The sequence below is a fragment of the Typopeltis vanoorti genome, chromosome 1 (assembly GCF_054136105.1).
Source record: "Typopeltis vanoorti isolate ZY-2024b chromosome 1, IOZ_Tvanoo_1.0, whole genome shotgun sequence".
Lineage (NCBI taxonomy): Eukaryota > Metazoa > Arthropoda > Arachnida > Uropygi > Thelyphonidae > Typopeltis > Typopeltis vanoorti.
In genome coordinates, this window is record NC_143549.1 from 96,640,538 (window position 1) to 96,660,140 (window position 19,603).

Below are 19,603 nucleotides of genomic sequence, written 5' to 3' on the forward strand. Positions count from 1 at the left end.
CTATTTTGAATAGAATGAACAGGATTAGAAATGAGAGATATAAAATGAAAATAAACATTCAGAAGACACAAGTGATGAAGATTTCAAGGAAAGGAAATGATGCGGTGGAAATCGCTTTGAACGGACAAAGAATAGAGAATGTATAAAGTTATGAATACCTTGGGAGTTGGATAACAGATGACAATAGATCTAATTATGAAATTAAGAACAGAATTAAAAAAGCAAAATGTGGTGCGTGAGAAAAAATGGATCGGAGCAGCTGGACGGAAAGAGTGAACAATGAATAAGTTCTTAAAAGATTGAAGATGAAAAGAGACTATATGGGTAATATCCAAAGAAGGAAATAGCGTTTGCAGTACATTTGATGAGCGGTTCTTCTGGAGAGCTTCGCAGAATAGTATTGTAGGAGATGATGGAGGGAAGCAGAGGAGATTTAAAAAAGCAAAATGTGGTGCGTGAGAAAAAATGGATCGGATCAGCTGGACTGAAAGATTGAGAAATAAATAGGTTCTTAAAAGACTGAGGATGAAAAGAGACTATATGGTTAATATCCAAAGAAGAAAATAGCGTTTGCAGTACATTTGATGGGCGGTTCTTCTGGAGAGCTCCGCAGAATAGTATTGTAGGAGATGGTGGAGGGAAGCAGAGGAGAGGAAGACCCAACTGCAATGGAAACACAACATCAAAGACTGGACGGACGAGAGTCTTACAGTACAGGACTGTTCATCAGCTGCAACCCTCTTGAAAGAGAAGGCCACAGAATTAGATTAGATTCTGCTGTACTATTACTTGCTGAATTTTATATTTTTAATTCATTTTACCTTCCATGTAACTCTTGTTTGATCGTTTTCTGAGATTTTATGTTTTCTGTTATGTTCTGAAATTTTCGTAAATTATAATTTCTGATGTTGTGTTTAGTGTCTTTTCTAACTCACTTTCACATTTCCATAACTTCTATATTGTTTTTGCTAATTCAGTGTTTCAGATTTCTTAAGTGTTCCTGTTTTTTATTAGATTAATCGTCAGTAAAGTGTTATTTAGACGTTCTAATTGTTAGTAATGATTTTTTCCCCCATAAATTTTAATAACTTTTATTATTGTTGGAGCTATTTTCTGCATTCTAACAAATAAGCCTGATTCAATCATACTTTTTCCCTTTAACTTTCCTTCCATTATTTCCTCAAATTTTTCTCTGTGTTTCATAATATCTTCACCTCAGGGTGTGGGCTTTTTTTTTTCACTAGTAATTTCCATCTCTTCTTCTTGATGTGTATTTTTATCCCTGCTCTCACAGTCTATGATCACTTGCATAATTAAACTGGATGATAACAAACACATCTAGTATTCTATGTTGTTTACCATAAACCCTCTATTTGCTAATCTCCAGCTCACTTTCTTTTACTTCACTTTTTAAAGAAAGTATTTCCTACCCACAATCCCTCGCTTTCTGCAAATTCAACAGAAGTGTTTGTTCTCTTTCATTTCTTTAGCTTGTACCTAATGCACTTTCTTCCCATTGTTTCTTACCTATTTTAGAATTAAAGTCGCTGATTACAATTTTCCAGCGATATTTACTATCTCTGAGAGTGGTGTAGAGATCCTCACAGAAATTGTTAATTTCTTCATCTGGGTGACTGGAGGTGGATGCATATATTGGTATTATATTTAGATCACACCGCTTATTTTCAATCTTCTTTTTCCTAGCGTTGTCCCGTTTGGTGCAGGAGCTGCTGTGATAATGCGACTTTGGAAAAGCCCAGCCGGCTTGTTGCAGAGCCTGACGTTGGGGGGAGGGGAGGGCGGTTCACCGCCGGTTAGATTTAGTTTCCCAAATTTCCAAATTAAGAAGCAGCTGCTCTCTGGGAGACTGGTTAAAATACAAGAATGCTATTTTCCCTTCTTTTATGGACCATAATTCCAACACTTCCTTGATAACGATCTGCCTCAGCAGTTTGTAAAATGTAAATGCTTGTTTCAGTAATTGTTTTCTTCTATTTTTGTTTCCGAAAGTACAAAATAATCCCAATTTATTTTCGCCAGTGCTTCTTTACACAGCCCTTCTTCTCCTATCAGATTTCAAAGTACAGATGTTCGCATTTCCTTATGAGGGTGTTGTTTATAGATGTATTAACCAGAAAGGACCTTCCCATTTGGGTTTCAGACTATTCTATATATATCGCATTTTAGATAGCATGCCAATTTTGGCCATGGCTGCTACGCTGCTCAATTTTTTTCAACTCATTTGTTTAAGAGGGGGGGGGGGAATTGGTCAATCCTCCCATACTGACCAGGCATCTTGGGATTCAGCCTGCTAGGTAAGTCAAATACCTGGGAGAAAAAGGCATACTTCCACGGCACGAGGCGAAAACAGTCGATGCTCTAATAGCATTTGGGAGGAGGGAAGGAAGGAACAACAAGAAAAGAAAGAACAGAAGGAAGAAGAATAGTCTACAGATAATATGAGATGTGCGCTACTTCGAAAGAATTCAATGGACACTCTTAAGGGAAAGACGCATCGTGCGTAGTAAGAAACGAGTCACGTGTTTGCAGTCAGTATAAATTGGACGAATATGCTGCTGCTTCCAAGTCACTGCAACTGTGTCCGAGTGAAATGATTGCGATAACGGAATGACGGAGATTGAAAGAGACATTATGAGAGGCAGCAGTGTTTCAGGCCTATACGTTCGACAAAACTGTTAACAAATTAGGCTATCCCAGGTAAAAAATCAGTGATACAATACTGAGAAAGAATACCCAGAACGTAATATACAGGTGCTACCCGCAGTGGACGACTCACCACATTCACTGAACATAACCGTAGGATGATACGAAGGATAATATGTAAAACTACCTTTCGCCGGTTGACATCTTGAATGCTGAGTTATAGGCACCGACTGGATCAAAACATTCAGAACTGAGGCTTGCAACTTGGGTTTTCATGGTAAGAGCGCCATATGCAAGCTCCACATACCCAGACCAACAGGTAGCGTCGTCTTTACTGGTGTGAACAATGTGTATAGTGCCCTGGTCTTAACCCTATTGAAGATTATGAACAGGAGCGTAGGATGAGGTTAATGGGCTTCTGCTCTACAATAGTGCGGGATCTCATTATATGCCTACAAGAAGAATGGTTCAAAATTTTCATTAATCGCTATCGTACGTTTGTTTAAAGTGTCTCGTAGGATTACTGTAGTCATCGTAACGAAAGGAGGTCCTACATCTTTTTAAGGTTGTCGCCCTGGCTATCTATTGACTTCTTTCCAAGCAGTGTATTTATAGTGGCCTGCTCACTCAGTTTGTATAAGGTAGAATGGGCATAAATAAACCAACTCGACCTACTCCCTACACGGGAATAACAGGAGTTAGGAGATTATTTATCTGATATGTATACATAAATTTCGCTACCTCTTGTTTATTCCTTTTTTATTCTTTTATTCTCTAACGTCCATTTACCTTATGTCATGCCTGTTTCCCTTCGTGATTGCATTATCGCTTCCCTCTGTAGTGATCCACAGGTTATCATTTTAGATGGATTCAGATTTATTCTTTAATACAAGAGTGCCCTAGTGTTTGGTGTTCTTATCCACATGCCTCCTCGTGTCAATGAGTATCCTTCTGTCTCTTTCTAAATTGAAGTAATATTTATAGTTTTGCTGATGGCAGTATTCACTACACTATTTCATTCACAAACATTTGAAGTATGCAAATGATTCAAGCTTCAATGTCTAAGAATGACTAATAAGGATTTTAATTGGCATCTAGGTGAAAGAATATATGCTATTTTCTTTCCATTATTCAAAAGAGTGGAATGAAGATAATCCAGTCGATTTTAATGCTACCAAAACATAATATTTTCTTATTAAACAGAATAGTTCCAACTACACTTTGTTTTACCTTCTATAATGTTCTATACTTAAGATCAATTTTCTCTTCTTCGATTGACTACCACTTCTAGCTTATCTTCACATAAACATCTCATAGCCATTGGATTCTTTAGATTTCCAAAAATTTCTCATCCGTTTTTTTCTCAAATTATTAATTGTTTTAAGTTGAATACCTAACACTTTAAAAATTCCAATTCGGACTAAATTCAGAATATTTTCTGAATTTTGGGACACACACCTGCTTCTTCTTTAAGAAATCTTTGTATATACAGGAGAGATTTATGACTTGCTAGCTGACTTCTCCACCCTTAGCTAATTACACTTCAGTGGCTTAAGAGAAAGCATCTGAGAATTAGGATATGGCAGACTACTGTCACCATTTCGTTGTCCCTAACCCTGTTGAATATATTATTGTCTGAAATAATGGGTTACATAGTCAATTTTTCTTGAGATGAAGGATAAAGAACCGAATTTTGTGGGAAAGAAAATCCCTTTGTCCTTTCCTGAGGTCTACTAAAATGGGAACTTCTACAAGAAAGGCTTAAAATATTACCTTTAGTTGGCTAGAACCAAACTACTGTTTGGTTCTAGCCAACTACTGTGGAAACATGCTGTTTCCACAGTAGGCCTAGAACTGAATTGAAATTAGAAAGCCCTTGTCTTGTGGTAGGGATTTAAACGCCATTTCCACAGGTCTACACAATTTTAAATAAATACAGTAATATTATGTATAGTTGTGAATTCATTTCACAGGTTACCAAGAGGACAGAGATCTAATGCACTGAACACACACAAAACAAGTCTTACTCTTCCATATATGTCAGAGTTCTCTTCAATTATGCTTACACTCTGCGAAGGTTTTTCTAATGAGATTTTGGGAATAAACCATCGGGATATCACATTACGAGAAGAAAATTAAAATCGATGAATGGGTGTACTAACTTAGCTATGCTTAAATACCCAACACAAAGGAAAGTACAGCAATAATAACACTAGCAATAGAGATGTTATGAACAATCCCTGTGTGTGTGTGTGTGTGTGTGTGTGTGTGTGTGTGTGTGTGTGTGTGTGTGTGTGTGTGTGTGTGTGTGTGTGTGTGTGTGTGTGTGTGTGTGTGTGTGTGTGTGTGTGTGTGTGTGAGTGAGTGAGTGATATGTTTTGGCCTACTAAAATATATTCTACTAAACTGCATGGCTGGCTGACAAAGGCTAGTGGAGAAGATATTGGATTACATACATTGTTTTCTCTCATGTACATTCATCCAACAAAGTCAATTGATCTACTAATCTTACTTGGAGATTGATTCAGAAAAAGGGTTTGCCTTCATGGCAACAGTCTCTCTCTTAGCAACTGTATTCTACCAGCAACACAACGTCTGTGCCACAAGACTCACATTTTGCAGTTATGATTTAAAATGCTTATCTAAATATTTTGTGAGCTTCCCTGACCTACTTCTATTTGAAGTTCTATTGAGAATTTCTAGGATGATATGGATGAAATGTTGTTCTACAGAAGAGCCCCGAAAAGCTCATGGACAGAGCATGTAACAAATGCAGAGGTACTACAGAAAATGAAAACACAGACATCTTTATTGCAGAAAATGATCCAGAGGAAAGATGAGACTGGCAGGACATGTATTGAGGGGATCAGCAGGAGAGAGGGCACTAAAATCATCAGAATGAAAGATTATGGTAAGAGAATCAAGAGGTAAAAAACGAAAAACATGGTTTGATAATATAAGATCATGGACAGGATCATGTGACTATGCTGAAACAAGAGCTGCCAACATAGACCCTCGTATTGAGGAAGCTACATGAAGAAGAAGAAGGATGATGATATGGAACGTAGTATCCTCCGACAGGCGCCAATTACTGGCATGGTCATAGCGTTCAGGTCGTTATTCTGTTTACTTAATGCAGAATACCTCAACCTAACTTCCTTGTATTAGTAGAGCTAATGCCAAGATGGGTGCAAGTGGTTATCTTAGCTAAAGAATATCCAACACGCATCTAGATAGAGAGAGAAGGTTACAGAGCGCTATGACTTGCATAGAGGAAATATCAAGGAAAGAATAAAATAATAAGACGCTAACGCCTTTTTTCCCCCTTATAGTTGTCAAGGTCTCTGAACCCTACCTAGCTTTTTGGAGACCGAATGGTCAGTTCAATCTTGAGATAGCCAGTCCATGTACATAACTAATTATAGGCAGCCACCAATCAAGAGACCAGCAAACAAGTGCTGCTATCTCTTAGTACCTAACTCTAACAGGATATGTTACCTTCTGAAATAATGTGAATACTACGGTCGATTTTCTTGAGTTTACGGGATGAAAAACCCGAAATTCCGCGAGCAAAAACCCCATTGCACGTGCTAGAGATCGACTATCTCGCGAACCGTTTGAAGAAAGGCTTATAAAAAGTTCGTCAAGTCGGTGACTAGACTCAAACTATGTCTTATCTTTGTGCGGCCTTACACAGAGGATGAAAGCTCCACATCCATTGAGCTGCACAGGCCCCTAGGGCTTCTTTCACTCTGTTATCTGGAAATTAGTATGCAGCGAGCAGAGGGTCGCTTAAAGGTGAAAATTAAATAACTGAGAGAACATCTTGATATAAAAAAGAGGGAGCCTACCTCTTAAGGAACACAAAACCAGCAATCCCACTGATTTTATGTCAGACTTCAGTTTGTCGTATACCCCATCAAATAAGAATACTGGGTGTCTGCTTGACAACACCTGCATAAACAATGCTTCGACAATGTTTTCAAGGAAACAGGTTAAAAAATGAAAAGGAACAGTTGTATCAAGCGCAAACTTAGTGAGTTCAGCAGAACTCAAGATGTGCACATCAACATAAGAAATATCCTCAGAAAAAAATGCAACGGACAGAAGAATTAAAGATGTATGATATTGACATACTTAGCGATACTGACGAAATAAGAAACCACATGAAATGATAATAAACAACAACCAGAATATTTTGTATTCGATGATCAGCAATGAGGATCAGCTAAAGGAAGGAATAGTATTCAACTTAAAACACACAGATAATATTCTTGAATGGCAGACAATTTTAAAAACAGTCATGGAGAAATATCATAACTAGACAACAGTATGACCTATTTGTGCCTATGGTTCTGCAGAAAGTTCCATTAAGGAAGAAGTGTTTGAAATTTCTTAACTTGAAAGCCAAATTATCACTTGATATATATAGCACTTTTAGGAACAATTTTGGGAGAAAATTGTCCCTAAAAGTGCTATATAAATCAATATATAAATCCAGCAGATAATTACGATTTTTATAAGAATCGTAATTATCAATATGAAAACAAATTGTCAAATTCATAAGGAGATAATTCTGAAGAATTAAAAAAAGTGATATAGACTAATTTATTTTATCAATGAATATACATTGTATATTCATTCCACTGATATATTCATACTGTATATTCATTCCACTGATAACTTGACCAAAAACACTTGACCAAAGACTAGAGCCTGCAGATATGAGAGTCCTGAGAAAGATTAGAGGCGTGAACAGATGGCATCAATGGCAATATCATATTAAAAACGAGGATATTAGGAAAGAACTTAACATTGTCAGCATCCAGGAATGCATTAGCAGAGCTAATTTCAGGTGATATGGTCACTTAAATAGAATGGGCGAGGAAAGATATAGACAAGTGTTCTCTGCCAGGTTGGCAGAAAACGACCCAGAGGAAGACCAAGATATAGGTGGATTGATACGGTTCAAAGTGCCTTAGACGATAGAAATATAAGATCTGATAATGTTGGAGTCTTGACAAGTAGCAAACTGATTTGGAGGAAAATTGTAGATAGGAAGTTAGTAATGATGTAAATTTTTCATGGAGTACTATCATATCCTGTACATCTCTTGATGGTATATGTCAGGAATTTGATGATGATGATGATGAAGTATATTCTAGCTTCTTCCAGAGACAAGATTTTATAGGAGATTTGATGTCAAAAGTTATAACCATTTATGAGGAAAAAATAAGAATCCATGCTGAAAAGAAAATTGCCTACAAGTAGTGTGAAAAATAATTAAAGGCTAACAGCTTTCACAGTGTGTAGACTCGAACATAAACTTTATTCCTAAGAGAAACAAAAGTAAATGAAAGTGTTGAAAAACATAATCAAAACCTGGTGACAGATTGATGGTGAAGAAAATTCAGGCAGAGAAGCTTGTGGTAAAAGTATTTGGAAAGACAGTATAATGAAAATCCCGTGGGACATTCATTAAAGAGACAGTCATTGAAAAGAAGAAAGCATATCAAAAGATTCTGGCAACCAAGTATGCATGTGCTCTGCGAAAAAATATAATATAAATATCAGGAAGTACAAAATATTCTACAGACAATAGAAAAAGCTTAGAAAAGGATGAAGAAATACAGTACTTAAAACCAAATATGGTAAATTTGAAAGATATAATTGAAGATATATTAGAATATATTTTCATTCTGGAGTAATTTAATAGTTGAATAAATGAAAAAATGAAGCGACAAGATCGTGGTTGAAAATATTCAAGAGAAATGAAACTAGGATTACATATCAGTACTTGAGGTAGAATGTGAAAAGGATGGTGAATCAGATTAAAATCGATAGAAAATTTCAAATATGGAGGAATGAGTTTTTATTGTGGGCATAAGTCAGTAGGCATGGACGGAAGGTCGAATTCAAAATGACTGCAATAGAGCTCTCGTCGTATCCCTCATAAAAAGTGAAATAGAAATGAATATTAGAATTACAAAGCAGTTTCACTAAGACTTCATGTAAACATACATGAGAAGACGGTGTGAGTGCCTATGCATTTCTTTGAATGTGCTGTATCAAAGGTAGTAGATTCCGTAGTGGAAGACCGTTGTAGATTTTCTTCTAGTCGCTGACTAGAGGAACTTTGTCTAAACATTTCTTCTGAGAGTTTCCAAATGAGTCGATCCTTGGTATAGACAATTATTTTTTTTTTGTCTCTCACTAAATTTGGGGTTTTTTAGGCATCTCAGTAATCTAGCATGGAACATAGACTCTTTCCGTATTAAAACAATAGAAATGTTAAAGTTTAGGGCAACCTAGTGGCTGCAGTTGTCTGCCTTTCCCTTTCTTTTGAAAATCCTTGATTCATTGATAGATTATTCACACGCCTGAAGTCTCGAAGTGTGGCGAGCCGATTCCCGTTCACCTTCAGGAAGTTAGTTAGGGTTATAGGAATCTGTGTAAACTATTTAGGGATTTATATCTGTAATTTAATTAAGAAGAAGCCATTCAAAATTCTGAACTCAAACTTGCAAAAGAAAAAGCTGTGTTTGAGAAAAAAAGAGGGGGAGGGATGGTCATGATCATATTTTCACTTTAAGTAAAACAGGTAGCAATCATAGTCGGTATAGACGAAGCCCTTTGGTCGGAAGACCTGGATCGATTCCCGTCCGTGACTTGAGGAACCTTTGTCTGGTCTCTTTTGACTAAAAGTGAAGTGAGTTAGCTGGTCTCATACGGACGTAGAGGATTTTTTCTCCAGGAAACTCGGATATTTCGACCTTCAGCAGAGACAAACCGGTCAGTAGAACACACGCAATTTACAAACAAGAATATTTGGAGGCATAGGGGTAACCGTCTTATCCTCGTATTACGGTTATGCGAATAAATAAAAAAAATCAGCTAACGCCTTTTATTCCCTTATAGGGAGTAGACGAGGCCTTTACACCCTATCTAGCATTTGGAGACTGAGTGGGCAGTTCAATCTCCACCGGTAGCCAATCAGAGATAGCTGGCCCATGTCTATCACTAATTATAGCAGCCACCATTGAAGAGGCTGGCAAACAAGTGCTGCCATCTCTTGAAACCTAACCTAAGATATGTTACTGTCTGAAATAATGTGGGTACTACGGTCGATTTCCTTGAGTTTGTAGGATGAAAAACCCGAATTTCTGGGAGGAAAAACCCGCTTGCCCATGCCAGAGATCGACTAACTCGTGAATCTGTCGAAGAAAGGCTTAGAAAAAGTTCCTCCATTCGACGACTAGACTTGAAATAATAATAATAATAACGTTATTTTAGAGAAATTACTTATTTTGTTACTTAAATATAAAGAGCCAATAGCTTCATTTCGACGATATATACATACTAACATTAATTTAGCATGTTAATGTTATAGCACGCTCACAGATACGAGACCCTTTGACACTTCTGTGCATATCAAAAGAAGGAGAATCCATTCCGATAATAGGGTAATCAATTCGCATTGTGGGATGAGTGTTTTTTTATTACACATCGGAAAATTAACTTCTCTTTTATTATCATTGAAAATTTTAAAATGGTAACTATTTTGCTTGTATAACAGTTGCAAAATTTTACATAAAAAGCGCATGATTTCGCGTGTGGTTTACCAATTCGTTCATCGCCTTATTTCTTTCTCCCTTTTAACATGAATTGACTCTTCTTGGCAGTCTGCCAACGAGAGCTCTCTCTTCTGTGGTCAGACTATATCACTGGGTAATGAGATATCGATAATCCAAACCTGTCAGTGTTCGATAATTGTGATGTTAAGTCTATTGTGTTCCAAATGCCGATCAGATTGTATTTAAAAGTCCCAGAGAACTTTTGCTGTTTCATTTTCCAATACTGTCTCTACTTTATGCTGCCACCAGTTATCAGATGTAGGAAAGCCATATTTTTTGCATACATTCCAATGAATTATGTTGGCCACTTGATCATAACTGTAGTCATCATCAGTTTGAGCTATTTTGCTGCAGGCACTGATTAGATGTTTTACAACCCCATCTTTTGGATCGCATAATCTGCATTTGGTGTTATTGTTGATGTCAATAATTTTGATTGATTACATTAGTTTGTAACTCCTGTTCTTTAGCGGCTAAAATAAATCCTTCTGTTTGTTTTTTCATATATCCATATTGTAGTCATTGCCCCTCTTGGTGACGTCAATATTTTCCTCAGTATCTCAAAAAATTTGTTTGAGATACAGAAAATTTCCTCGGTATCTCAAAAAAAGGGTTTATTTTTCCAGGGCGCATATATCGATTACTTTGCTGTTTTTTTTTTTTTTTTTTTTTTTTTTTTTTTTTTTTTTTTTTGTAACTGGATTTGCTTGCTATTGCTTTTATAAGGCCCTCTTGTGAAATGACTTGAAGCATTTTGTTCAGAACTATTGTTGAAGTAATTTATTCCGCTTCATCCACAGTCTATCTCGCAGCAGAACCCGTTTACCTGTTCTTATTGATAGGTACAGGCGGTCAACATCACTTCGTGGATGTAATGCATAGTATAGTCATTAAGTTTCTAATTTTGCGGTCTAATTTATTCAGGTCTTCTTTTTTTTTTTAAATGTATTATGCCAGCTGTGTATCGGATCACTGGTATAGCTCAAGAGTTCATTGCTCTAATAGTGTTTAATCCACTGAGTTTTGTTTTCAGAATATTACTAACTGCTTTGGTGTATTCTGCTGCTGCATGTTGTTTAAATTTCGAGTGCAGAATATGACTGGCTTTTAATATTCCTAGATATTTATAGTGTTCGTTAGCTGAAATTGCTTTTTTTATATTATATTATATTTTATATTATACAATGTTATATAATTATTATATAAATTTTATATTATGCAATGTTATATAATTATTATATAAATTTTATATTATACAATGTTATATAATTATTATATAAATTTTATATTATACAATGTTATATAATTATTATATAAATTTTATATTATATTTAGGAATTTTAGCGTCAGGGGATCACTTTACTGAGTACGGGCATGGCAAACCCGAGGTACTTGATGCTGGACCATGCCTTACTTCATGTAATATGCATCTGTTATATTATCTGTAGATTGGTCCCTCCTCTTCCCCCCTCACCTTCTTTCTTTCTTCTCTTCTTGCTCCTTCCCCCGTTTGCTATTAGAGTATTCGAGGGGAATCTTTCCTATTTTGCTGTGTCATTTCGTCTTGTGCTAACAGGACATTATCAAACACTGTAACATGATCAGGCCATCAAAAAATGTTCATACCGCATCGTCCGTCGCCCGGGTTACCAAGGGACGCGTTCGGGTTTTAGGTAGAGGGACCCGTTCGAAAAATATGTTACAGTCTCCCTTAGACACCACTCCTCAGCACTCTTCTAGAGGAAACTGCATCAATGGGCCCGCTACCCGTTTGAGGAGGTGTTTAGGGTCAGCGCAAAGAAATGGTTCTGCAAAAGGACGGAAATGGCAACGACAACGACACCAGACTATGGCTTTAGGCAACTGGAACATCTTCTCTCTGACAGGGAAGGAATTGGAACTGGTCGAGGAAGCCAAGCACTACCGGCTAGACTTAGTCGGGCTTTCTTCGACCAAGAGGAGAGGCTCTGGAACTGTTAACCTGGATAAGGGGTGGAAACTCCACTACTCTGGTGTGAGCCAGACAATGTTTGCTCAGGCGGGTGTGGGGATACTCACAAGCCCCCAGCTGTCAGACTGTGTTGCTGAGTGGATCCCACTGGGGGGACAGGTATGTGTGTTAAGGCTTCAGATGAAAAACCATGATTTGGCTGTTGTGCAAGCCTGTGCACCTAATCTGGAGTCAGAATACTCTGCCTTCCTAGAGGAAGTAGATGCTGATTTTGGCAGGGTGGCAGACATGGAATCAGTCCTGTTAATGGGTAACTTCAATGCACATGTTGGATCAGATGACCAGACATGGAGGGGTGTGGTTGGAAGGAACGGCGCCCCTGACCTTAACGCGAATGGGTTGAAATTATTGGACTTGCTGTACTAACAGCTTGTCCATAATGAATACCTTCTTTCAGCACCGAAAAGTCCATAAGAAGTATACCTGGTACAGGGATATACTAGAACAAAAGTCTCTGATTGACTTCTTTATAGTCTCAACAGACCTAACAGACCTATTTTTCCTCAGTGTTGGACGTTCGTGTGAGCCTGACCACCACCAGCTTGGTGTGTGCACTCTACGTCTTCAGAAACCAGATGCTACCATCAATGCTAGTAGGTCTAAGCAGCTATACTACGTGAAATGGGAGGCATTGCAAAATGAGTCTGTGAGGAAGAATTTTGCAGATGACATTTCCTCCAGGTTCAAAGAGATTCCCAAGCATACGGCAGATGTTGAGGAGGAGTGGAAGCTGTTCAGAACAGCTGTCACTGCCGCTGCACTCTTATGCTGTGGCAGAAAGTGGCTCAGCCTGGCACCGGCAGTGAGAAAAGGCCACCTTGGTGGAACCAAGAAGTCCAAAAAACCGTCCAGGCAAAAAATGAGTCCTGCCTAACATGGCTTAGGGTCAGGTCACCTGATCTGATTATGCTGTATGCTGAGGCATGAAAAGCTGCTGCTGAGGTAGTAAAGACAGCAAAGCAGAAGGCTTGGGAATCCTTTGGAGAAAGATTAGACTCATCCTATGCAAATGCAAACAAAGTATTCTGACAGACATCCGCCGCCTTCGAGGGAGGAAATCGTGCATAGCAAGGGCAATTAAGGCCTCTGATGGTGCACTTTTAACAACTGAGAAGGATATCCTCCACAGATGGAGGGAATACTTTGAGAGCCTTCTTAACCCGGGTGGCCCAGTAGTTGTAGTCATCCAAGAGGTGCAGATCGGGGCAATGACTAGTCTCACAGCAGAAGAGGCCCATTTTGCAATAAAATCGCTAAAATCGGGGAAGGGTGCGGGCGATGATGAAATTCGGCTCGAAATACTAAAAGCCTTAAATCGAGACGGTGTTCTCTGACTGGCTCGAGTGAGTCAGTCAGAGAACTGCTGACAGTTTGAAGAAGGGAGACCAGAAGGAGTGCAGTAACTATTGTGGCATCGCTTTGCTCAGCCTGCCTGAGAAAGCGTATGCTTGGTGCTTGAAAAGACGGTGCAGGAGCATAGTTGAGTCAACGTTCCAGGAAGACAATGTGGCTTTCGTCCTGGTAGAAGCACAACTGACCAAATCTTCACTTTAAGGCAAGTCTTTGAGAAATCTTGGGATTATGCCAAGAATGTCTACACATGCTTTGTGGACTTGGAGAAGACATATGACCGGGTTCCTTGGGATAAGCTTTGGCAAGTAGTACAGGAGTATGGAGTGGATGGCCAACTATTAGCTGCCATCAAGTCCCTGTATGAATGCCCAGAGTTTTGTGTCAGGGTACACAGCACAAAATCTGAACCTTTCACAGTCTCTGTTGGCCTCTGCCAAGGGTGTGTTCTGTCACCCCCTCCTTTTCATAATATTTATGGACTGGATTGATAGGCCCTGCTGAGGCAGTGAGTGTGTCAGAATTGGAAGATGTAGCATTGGACATCTGCTTTTTGCAGATGACCTAGTTCTGCTTAGCTCTTCCATAGATGACCACCAGCAGACCTTGAATAGATTTGTAGCTGTTTGTGCAGATGCCGGAATGAAGATCAGTGTGTGGCCAAAACTGAAACATTTGTGGTCTCAAGACAACCACCCCAGTGCAATCTACATGTAAGTGGAGTCACAATGAGGCAGGTGGAGAAGTTTAAATACCTTGGGTCTATATTCACGAATGATGGAAAATGGGACGTAGAGCTAGATACTCGAATTGGCTTAGCAAGCTCAATATTGCGGGAGCTTGGCCGTTCAGTAGTACTGAAGTGGGAGTTAAGCCAGAAGGCAAAGCTGACTGTCTTCAATACAGTCTAGGTCCCCATCCTCACCTATGGTCATGAGAGTTGGGTAATGACCGAAAGAATGCGGACACGAATCCAAGCGGCTGAAATGAGGTTCCTTCGAGGGGTTGCGGGGCTGACAAGACTCGACAGAGTCAGAAACTCTGCAATTTGGGAAACCCTCAATACTCAACCGCTGCTTCTCCTTGTTGAGAGATCACAGTTATGTTGGTACGGAAACCTGTACCAATTCCCTTTAGCATGGCCTCCCACGCTTTGGCTTGGCAAAGGGTGAGAGGCCACATGGAAGGCCACGTGGAAGGCCAAGGACTCGCTGGATAGATTATATCCAAAACCTTGGGTGGACACATTTGGGAATCCCATCAGAACACCTGAGCTTGGTGGCAGAGGATCATGATCATTGGAAGTTCCTCTTGCAGCTGTTGCCCCCACAACCCAATTAGGAAAGGTGGGCCTTGAAGATGTATGTATGTATGGATTTAGGAATTTCATATCAAAGTTTTGCTTTCTTCAAAATCATAGACAAAAGAATCAACGAATTGTTGAAAAGCAATTGTGAGAAGGAAGCACCCTGGAAATTTTACATTTAATGCTAATATCTCCGAATCGTACATCATTGATTATTAAAGTTGTTTTCTATGATTTCATAGCAGCAGCCAGAAACAAACATATGTTTATGCTAATTCTAAATATGTGTAACGATTTTAGGTTCCAGGAATGTTGGAGGGAATCGAATGTTTTCTTATAGTATGTCCATGCCATGTTAAGTAAGTTTTTGTCTTTTTGAATTTCTAAGGATTATTTCATTAATAACGATCTGGTCTTTAGTTACTCTAGATTTGTGAAAGTTGCGTTTGTTTAATCGAATAAATCTTGTTATCTGATAAGTTGCGGTACATGCATAGTTGGTTGTATGTTATTGGACGAGAGTTACTTTGGTCTGCGCTCTTATTCTTATCTTTCGTGAAGAGAAAGTACTCTCACATATAATCCACTCTTCCACTGAGCCTGACTGCAACAAATAATTAAATTCTTCTGCCATAGAACAATGTAGAGTGGTCAGATACTTTAACCACAATCCACGTAATTCAACTTTACCAGGTGGGATCCAGTTTTTTTTCATCGGTGGTTGCCTATAATTAGTATTAGGCACCAAGAGATGGCAGCACTTGGTTGCTAGTCTTTCATCAGCCTATAATTAGTGATAGATATGGGCCAGCTATCTCTAATTGGCTACCAATGGAGATTGAACTGCCCACTCAGTCTCCGAAAGCTAGATAGAGTATAGGAGGTCTCGCCTACTCCATATTAGGGAATAAAATGCGTTAGCTGATTTTTTATTTTATTTTTTGATGTGCCAGCTATCTCTGATTGGCTACCGGTGGAGATTGAACTGCTCACGCAGTCTTCTGTTTTGCCTGATTCAGTTACCTGCCTACCACTGGCATTCATTTTAGTGTAAACATTTTTTCTTTTACTTACAGTATATCAGAAGAATTGTTTGGGATTATCATTGGACTGCACTGCTAATTTCCTTTCTTACCACACTGGTTACTCTTCTGGCCTGTACTTTGCATTGCTCATGTGCTTGCTGGTACCTTTCTCTTTGAAGTCCCTCCACAATTGTTTCTTTTTTTCAGCTCCAGCTTAATGATGATATTCTTCATTAACTTGAACTTGATTTATTCTCTTGAGTGTGGGTATGCAATCTGCCATTACTTCCCTCAAACACTCATTTACCACTTCCCATGATAGGAACATCCAGCCCTTGCAGTTTCACTTTCCATGGAACTGATCCAAGAAATCTGTTAAGCTTGTAATACTTATCAGCCCTAAATTCTACATATATGCCGTCGTAACTGAAAATTTCACACATCTGGCCACCTCCCAGGTCAATACCCTATGATCACTCTTACCAGTTGGCAGCAATGTGGTCATATTTGTTATAGAGAAGGTCTCAGTCAGATGTTACTAGAAAGCGCACACTCAAACCCCTAGTATGTTCCATCACATACTGTCTCAGGTAATTATTCCTCAGACAGTATGAGACAGGAAGGAAGGAAATTTCATTTCCTTGCTTCCATGTGGACATATCTCCTCCTTCCTATGTTCCATTACTGCCGATGCGTTCTATCCCCATAATCTTTTCAATCCTCTGATCTATAGCAGCATCCAACTTTATATTTTGTTCTGCTGGTCTGTATCTCAACCAAGATAGCCTTTAATGTGCTATTTTCACTGGCCTGCAGTTTTCAGTTTATTGGCTTTCATCAATAACACTCCTCCACCATTCTTTCCCTTCTATCCTCCTTGAACACACTATACCCTTCACATTCTATCCCACTGACTATAATCACCTGTCAGTCACATCTCACTAATGCCAATAAACTTTGGCCAGGATGAACTAATAAAACAATATAACTAGCAATAGTCTCACACATGCAAAACAGACTAAGAGGATATAATATTTTATTAAAACTAACACTATCATATCGAAGTGAAGCATGGAGAATAATAGAAGGAGTTAATTTCATCGCTGCAGCAGAAATGAAATATGGGAGAACATTAAGTTATGTAAGACTAGATAGAAAGAAAGAGGGACTTTCTCTTGCCTTTATGCAGCTGTAATGGTTAACACAGTTCTAAATCAATCTGAATTTTAAAACTTTTCATTTCAAAAGATCTCATTTAGTGATAAATATTCTTTGAGAAGAAGTAAAAGAACTTTTGTGATCCACCTTAGCAGAACTTTTTTCTTTTCTTTCTTTTGTTTTTTCTTTTCTTTTGTAAACTGCCTAATATTTGCAAAACCGGATACTGTATAATTAGATTTGGAATTTTCCATTTATATATCACTGACTTTTAATTTTTTTTCTTTCTGTTCATCTTTAATGGTATGATCAATAAATTAGCTTTGTAAGAAGCGCCGATAGTGGCATTTGTGTTGTGTAGTGAATGTAAACTCATTCATTTTTATTATAATTAATACATCTATATACGCTTAAATGAAATAATGTGGCCATTACCGTTGCCTCGCGATACCTCTTGCATAGTTTTTGTATGTATTAGTTTTTAATTCCCACCTGGGCAAAGTTTATTAAGTAGTGTGGGTTTTAAACATTAGTAGAAATGTCTTGACAAAGTATGAGTAAACTGTCTGGAAGTTTTCATAAGCCTTTGGGAAGAATTTGGAAAGAAATTAATACTAGGGAGTCATCTGATAGTATGAGTCATTATAGAGGAAACGAAATTGACACAGAGCTTATAAACATGCGTGAAAGAATAAGGTTGGTTCGGTCATTTTATATTTGTAAGTTACGACACAATTTTACGTGTGAACCACGCGTTATTGTAAGCCTGCATTAATTGATAATCATGTGCAGCAAGTAGCGATAACCGTAAATTCACATTGTTGGTAAGTTTAATTTTGATTGTCGTATGACAAAATCTGTCGGCCAGAAATTTAGGTATCTGGAAGAAGCGTGGCAGCTCATATAGACCTTTAGAAGCAAATTATTTCTATGCAGCTGATATTCTTAAAATACTTTTCGAGTATGTATTTCCTTATTTCGACATAGAAATAACGTATCGTTATAGTTTCTGTGCATGCCCGTTGGATATTTGAGTAAATATATGTGAAGAATGGTTATATAATTACAGAAGAGGAAACAATAACAAACACACTTATGCTTATATGAGTTCGACCTCGTCCGAAAATGACATGTTTTGCTGTGCAAAAGTACATGATATGCTGTTTGTTGAAAGCAGTTAATAAATATCATTGGTGCTAACAAATACTTATCAGTCAAGATTCTGGTAATTTCTAATAGCTATATGCCTATTTTTCATGAGTTCATGCCCTCTTGTTTAGTTGGTTCAGTCATTGCTTTGTACTGGTTACTAAGTTTTAAGTTATAGTGTCTGGGATTTGATATCTATGTAAATTCCAAGATTTTTGTGCCTTTCTTACAGTAGTCGTGGTTTAGGATTTCTGGATCATATGAATATGTAGTGTCATTTGGTTTTTCCATCATTCAGATTGCTACAGATAATTATTATTACGACATCTCCAAGAAGTCATTGCAGGAAGCACTCTCACACAACCTGCTATCTGAACTATTTAATTCTCCTTCTACACTCTTCAAACATCTTTTGCTCACTAATAGTTTTTTCTTTTCTTTTCTCTCCCCCCCCCCCTTTCCTGTATTTTTCTGTGTTCTCTGGCTGATTTGCCTATGTCTACGTTTGAAAATCCTAGTGTCATGGGAGGAAAACAACAACAAAAAAAAACCATGTTACTTCTGAATGGCTGATTCACTCTTGCCTCTATTTGAAAAAGTTCACATAATGATTCCTCTGAACACAGTACAGATCAACTGTACTTCAGAGGTGCTTATCTTGAAAGATGTGCAGTCTTGAGTTTATTTTTGACATGCTTTTCCACATTGTTCAGTATGTACATAATATAGGGTATTACAGCCATACCTTATGCAATAAACCACATGGTAATTAAGTGGACCATGCTTAGGTTTAATTGAATAATGAAGTTAGGATTCAACTTTGCAACAGCTATTGCTGTCCATTAACTCAGAAATGAACAGCATTGTGACTTATGTGTCTAATCTCTGACTGACATTTCATCCAGGGATGTAATCATGTGACATTTCACTAGCCAGGTAACAAAACACTATTTAGAAAAGAATTTCTAAAGAAATGAAGGGGAAAAAAAGCCATATATTACAAAAAAACAATACAAGATTATTCATGTCAGTTTGATTTCGATTCCTTCTCATCATCCACTTTATAGTTCTATAAAATAGAATAAATAATACTAATTATTTCTCTCTTCTTTCTGAAAACCACAATTCTTGTGAAAATGGATGAACTCTTACATTATTTTCACCAGTTTTTCTTACACAGTAGATAAAATACAATTGTTACCTGAGTATATTTCATGCCATTTTTTCTATTCTATAAATTCCAGTACAAAAAAAAAAAAAAAAAAAAAAAGTAATAAAAAGAGAAAAACATATTATTCTGTGATAT

General features: G+C 37.8%; 1 protein-coding gene across 1 annotated transcript in view; it reads left to right on the forward strand.

Annotated features, from left to right (window-relative positions):
• The first annotated feature begins 17,584 nt into the window (after nucleotides 1-17,584).
• Nucleotides 17,585-19,603, forward strand: part of LOC150110237 (uncharacterized) — a 35,750-nt gene continuing 33,731 nt past the window's right edge. Inside the window, exon 1 of the mRNA XM_090393917.1 lies at nucleotides 17,585-17,844. Within this exon, the coding sequence (XP_090250043.1) occupies nucleotides 17,702-17,844 (143 nt within the window). The 5' untranslated portion in view covers nucleotides 17,585-17,701. The remainder of the gene's footprint in view (nucleotides 17,845-19,603) is intronic.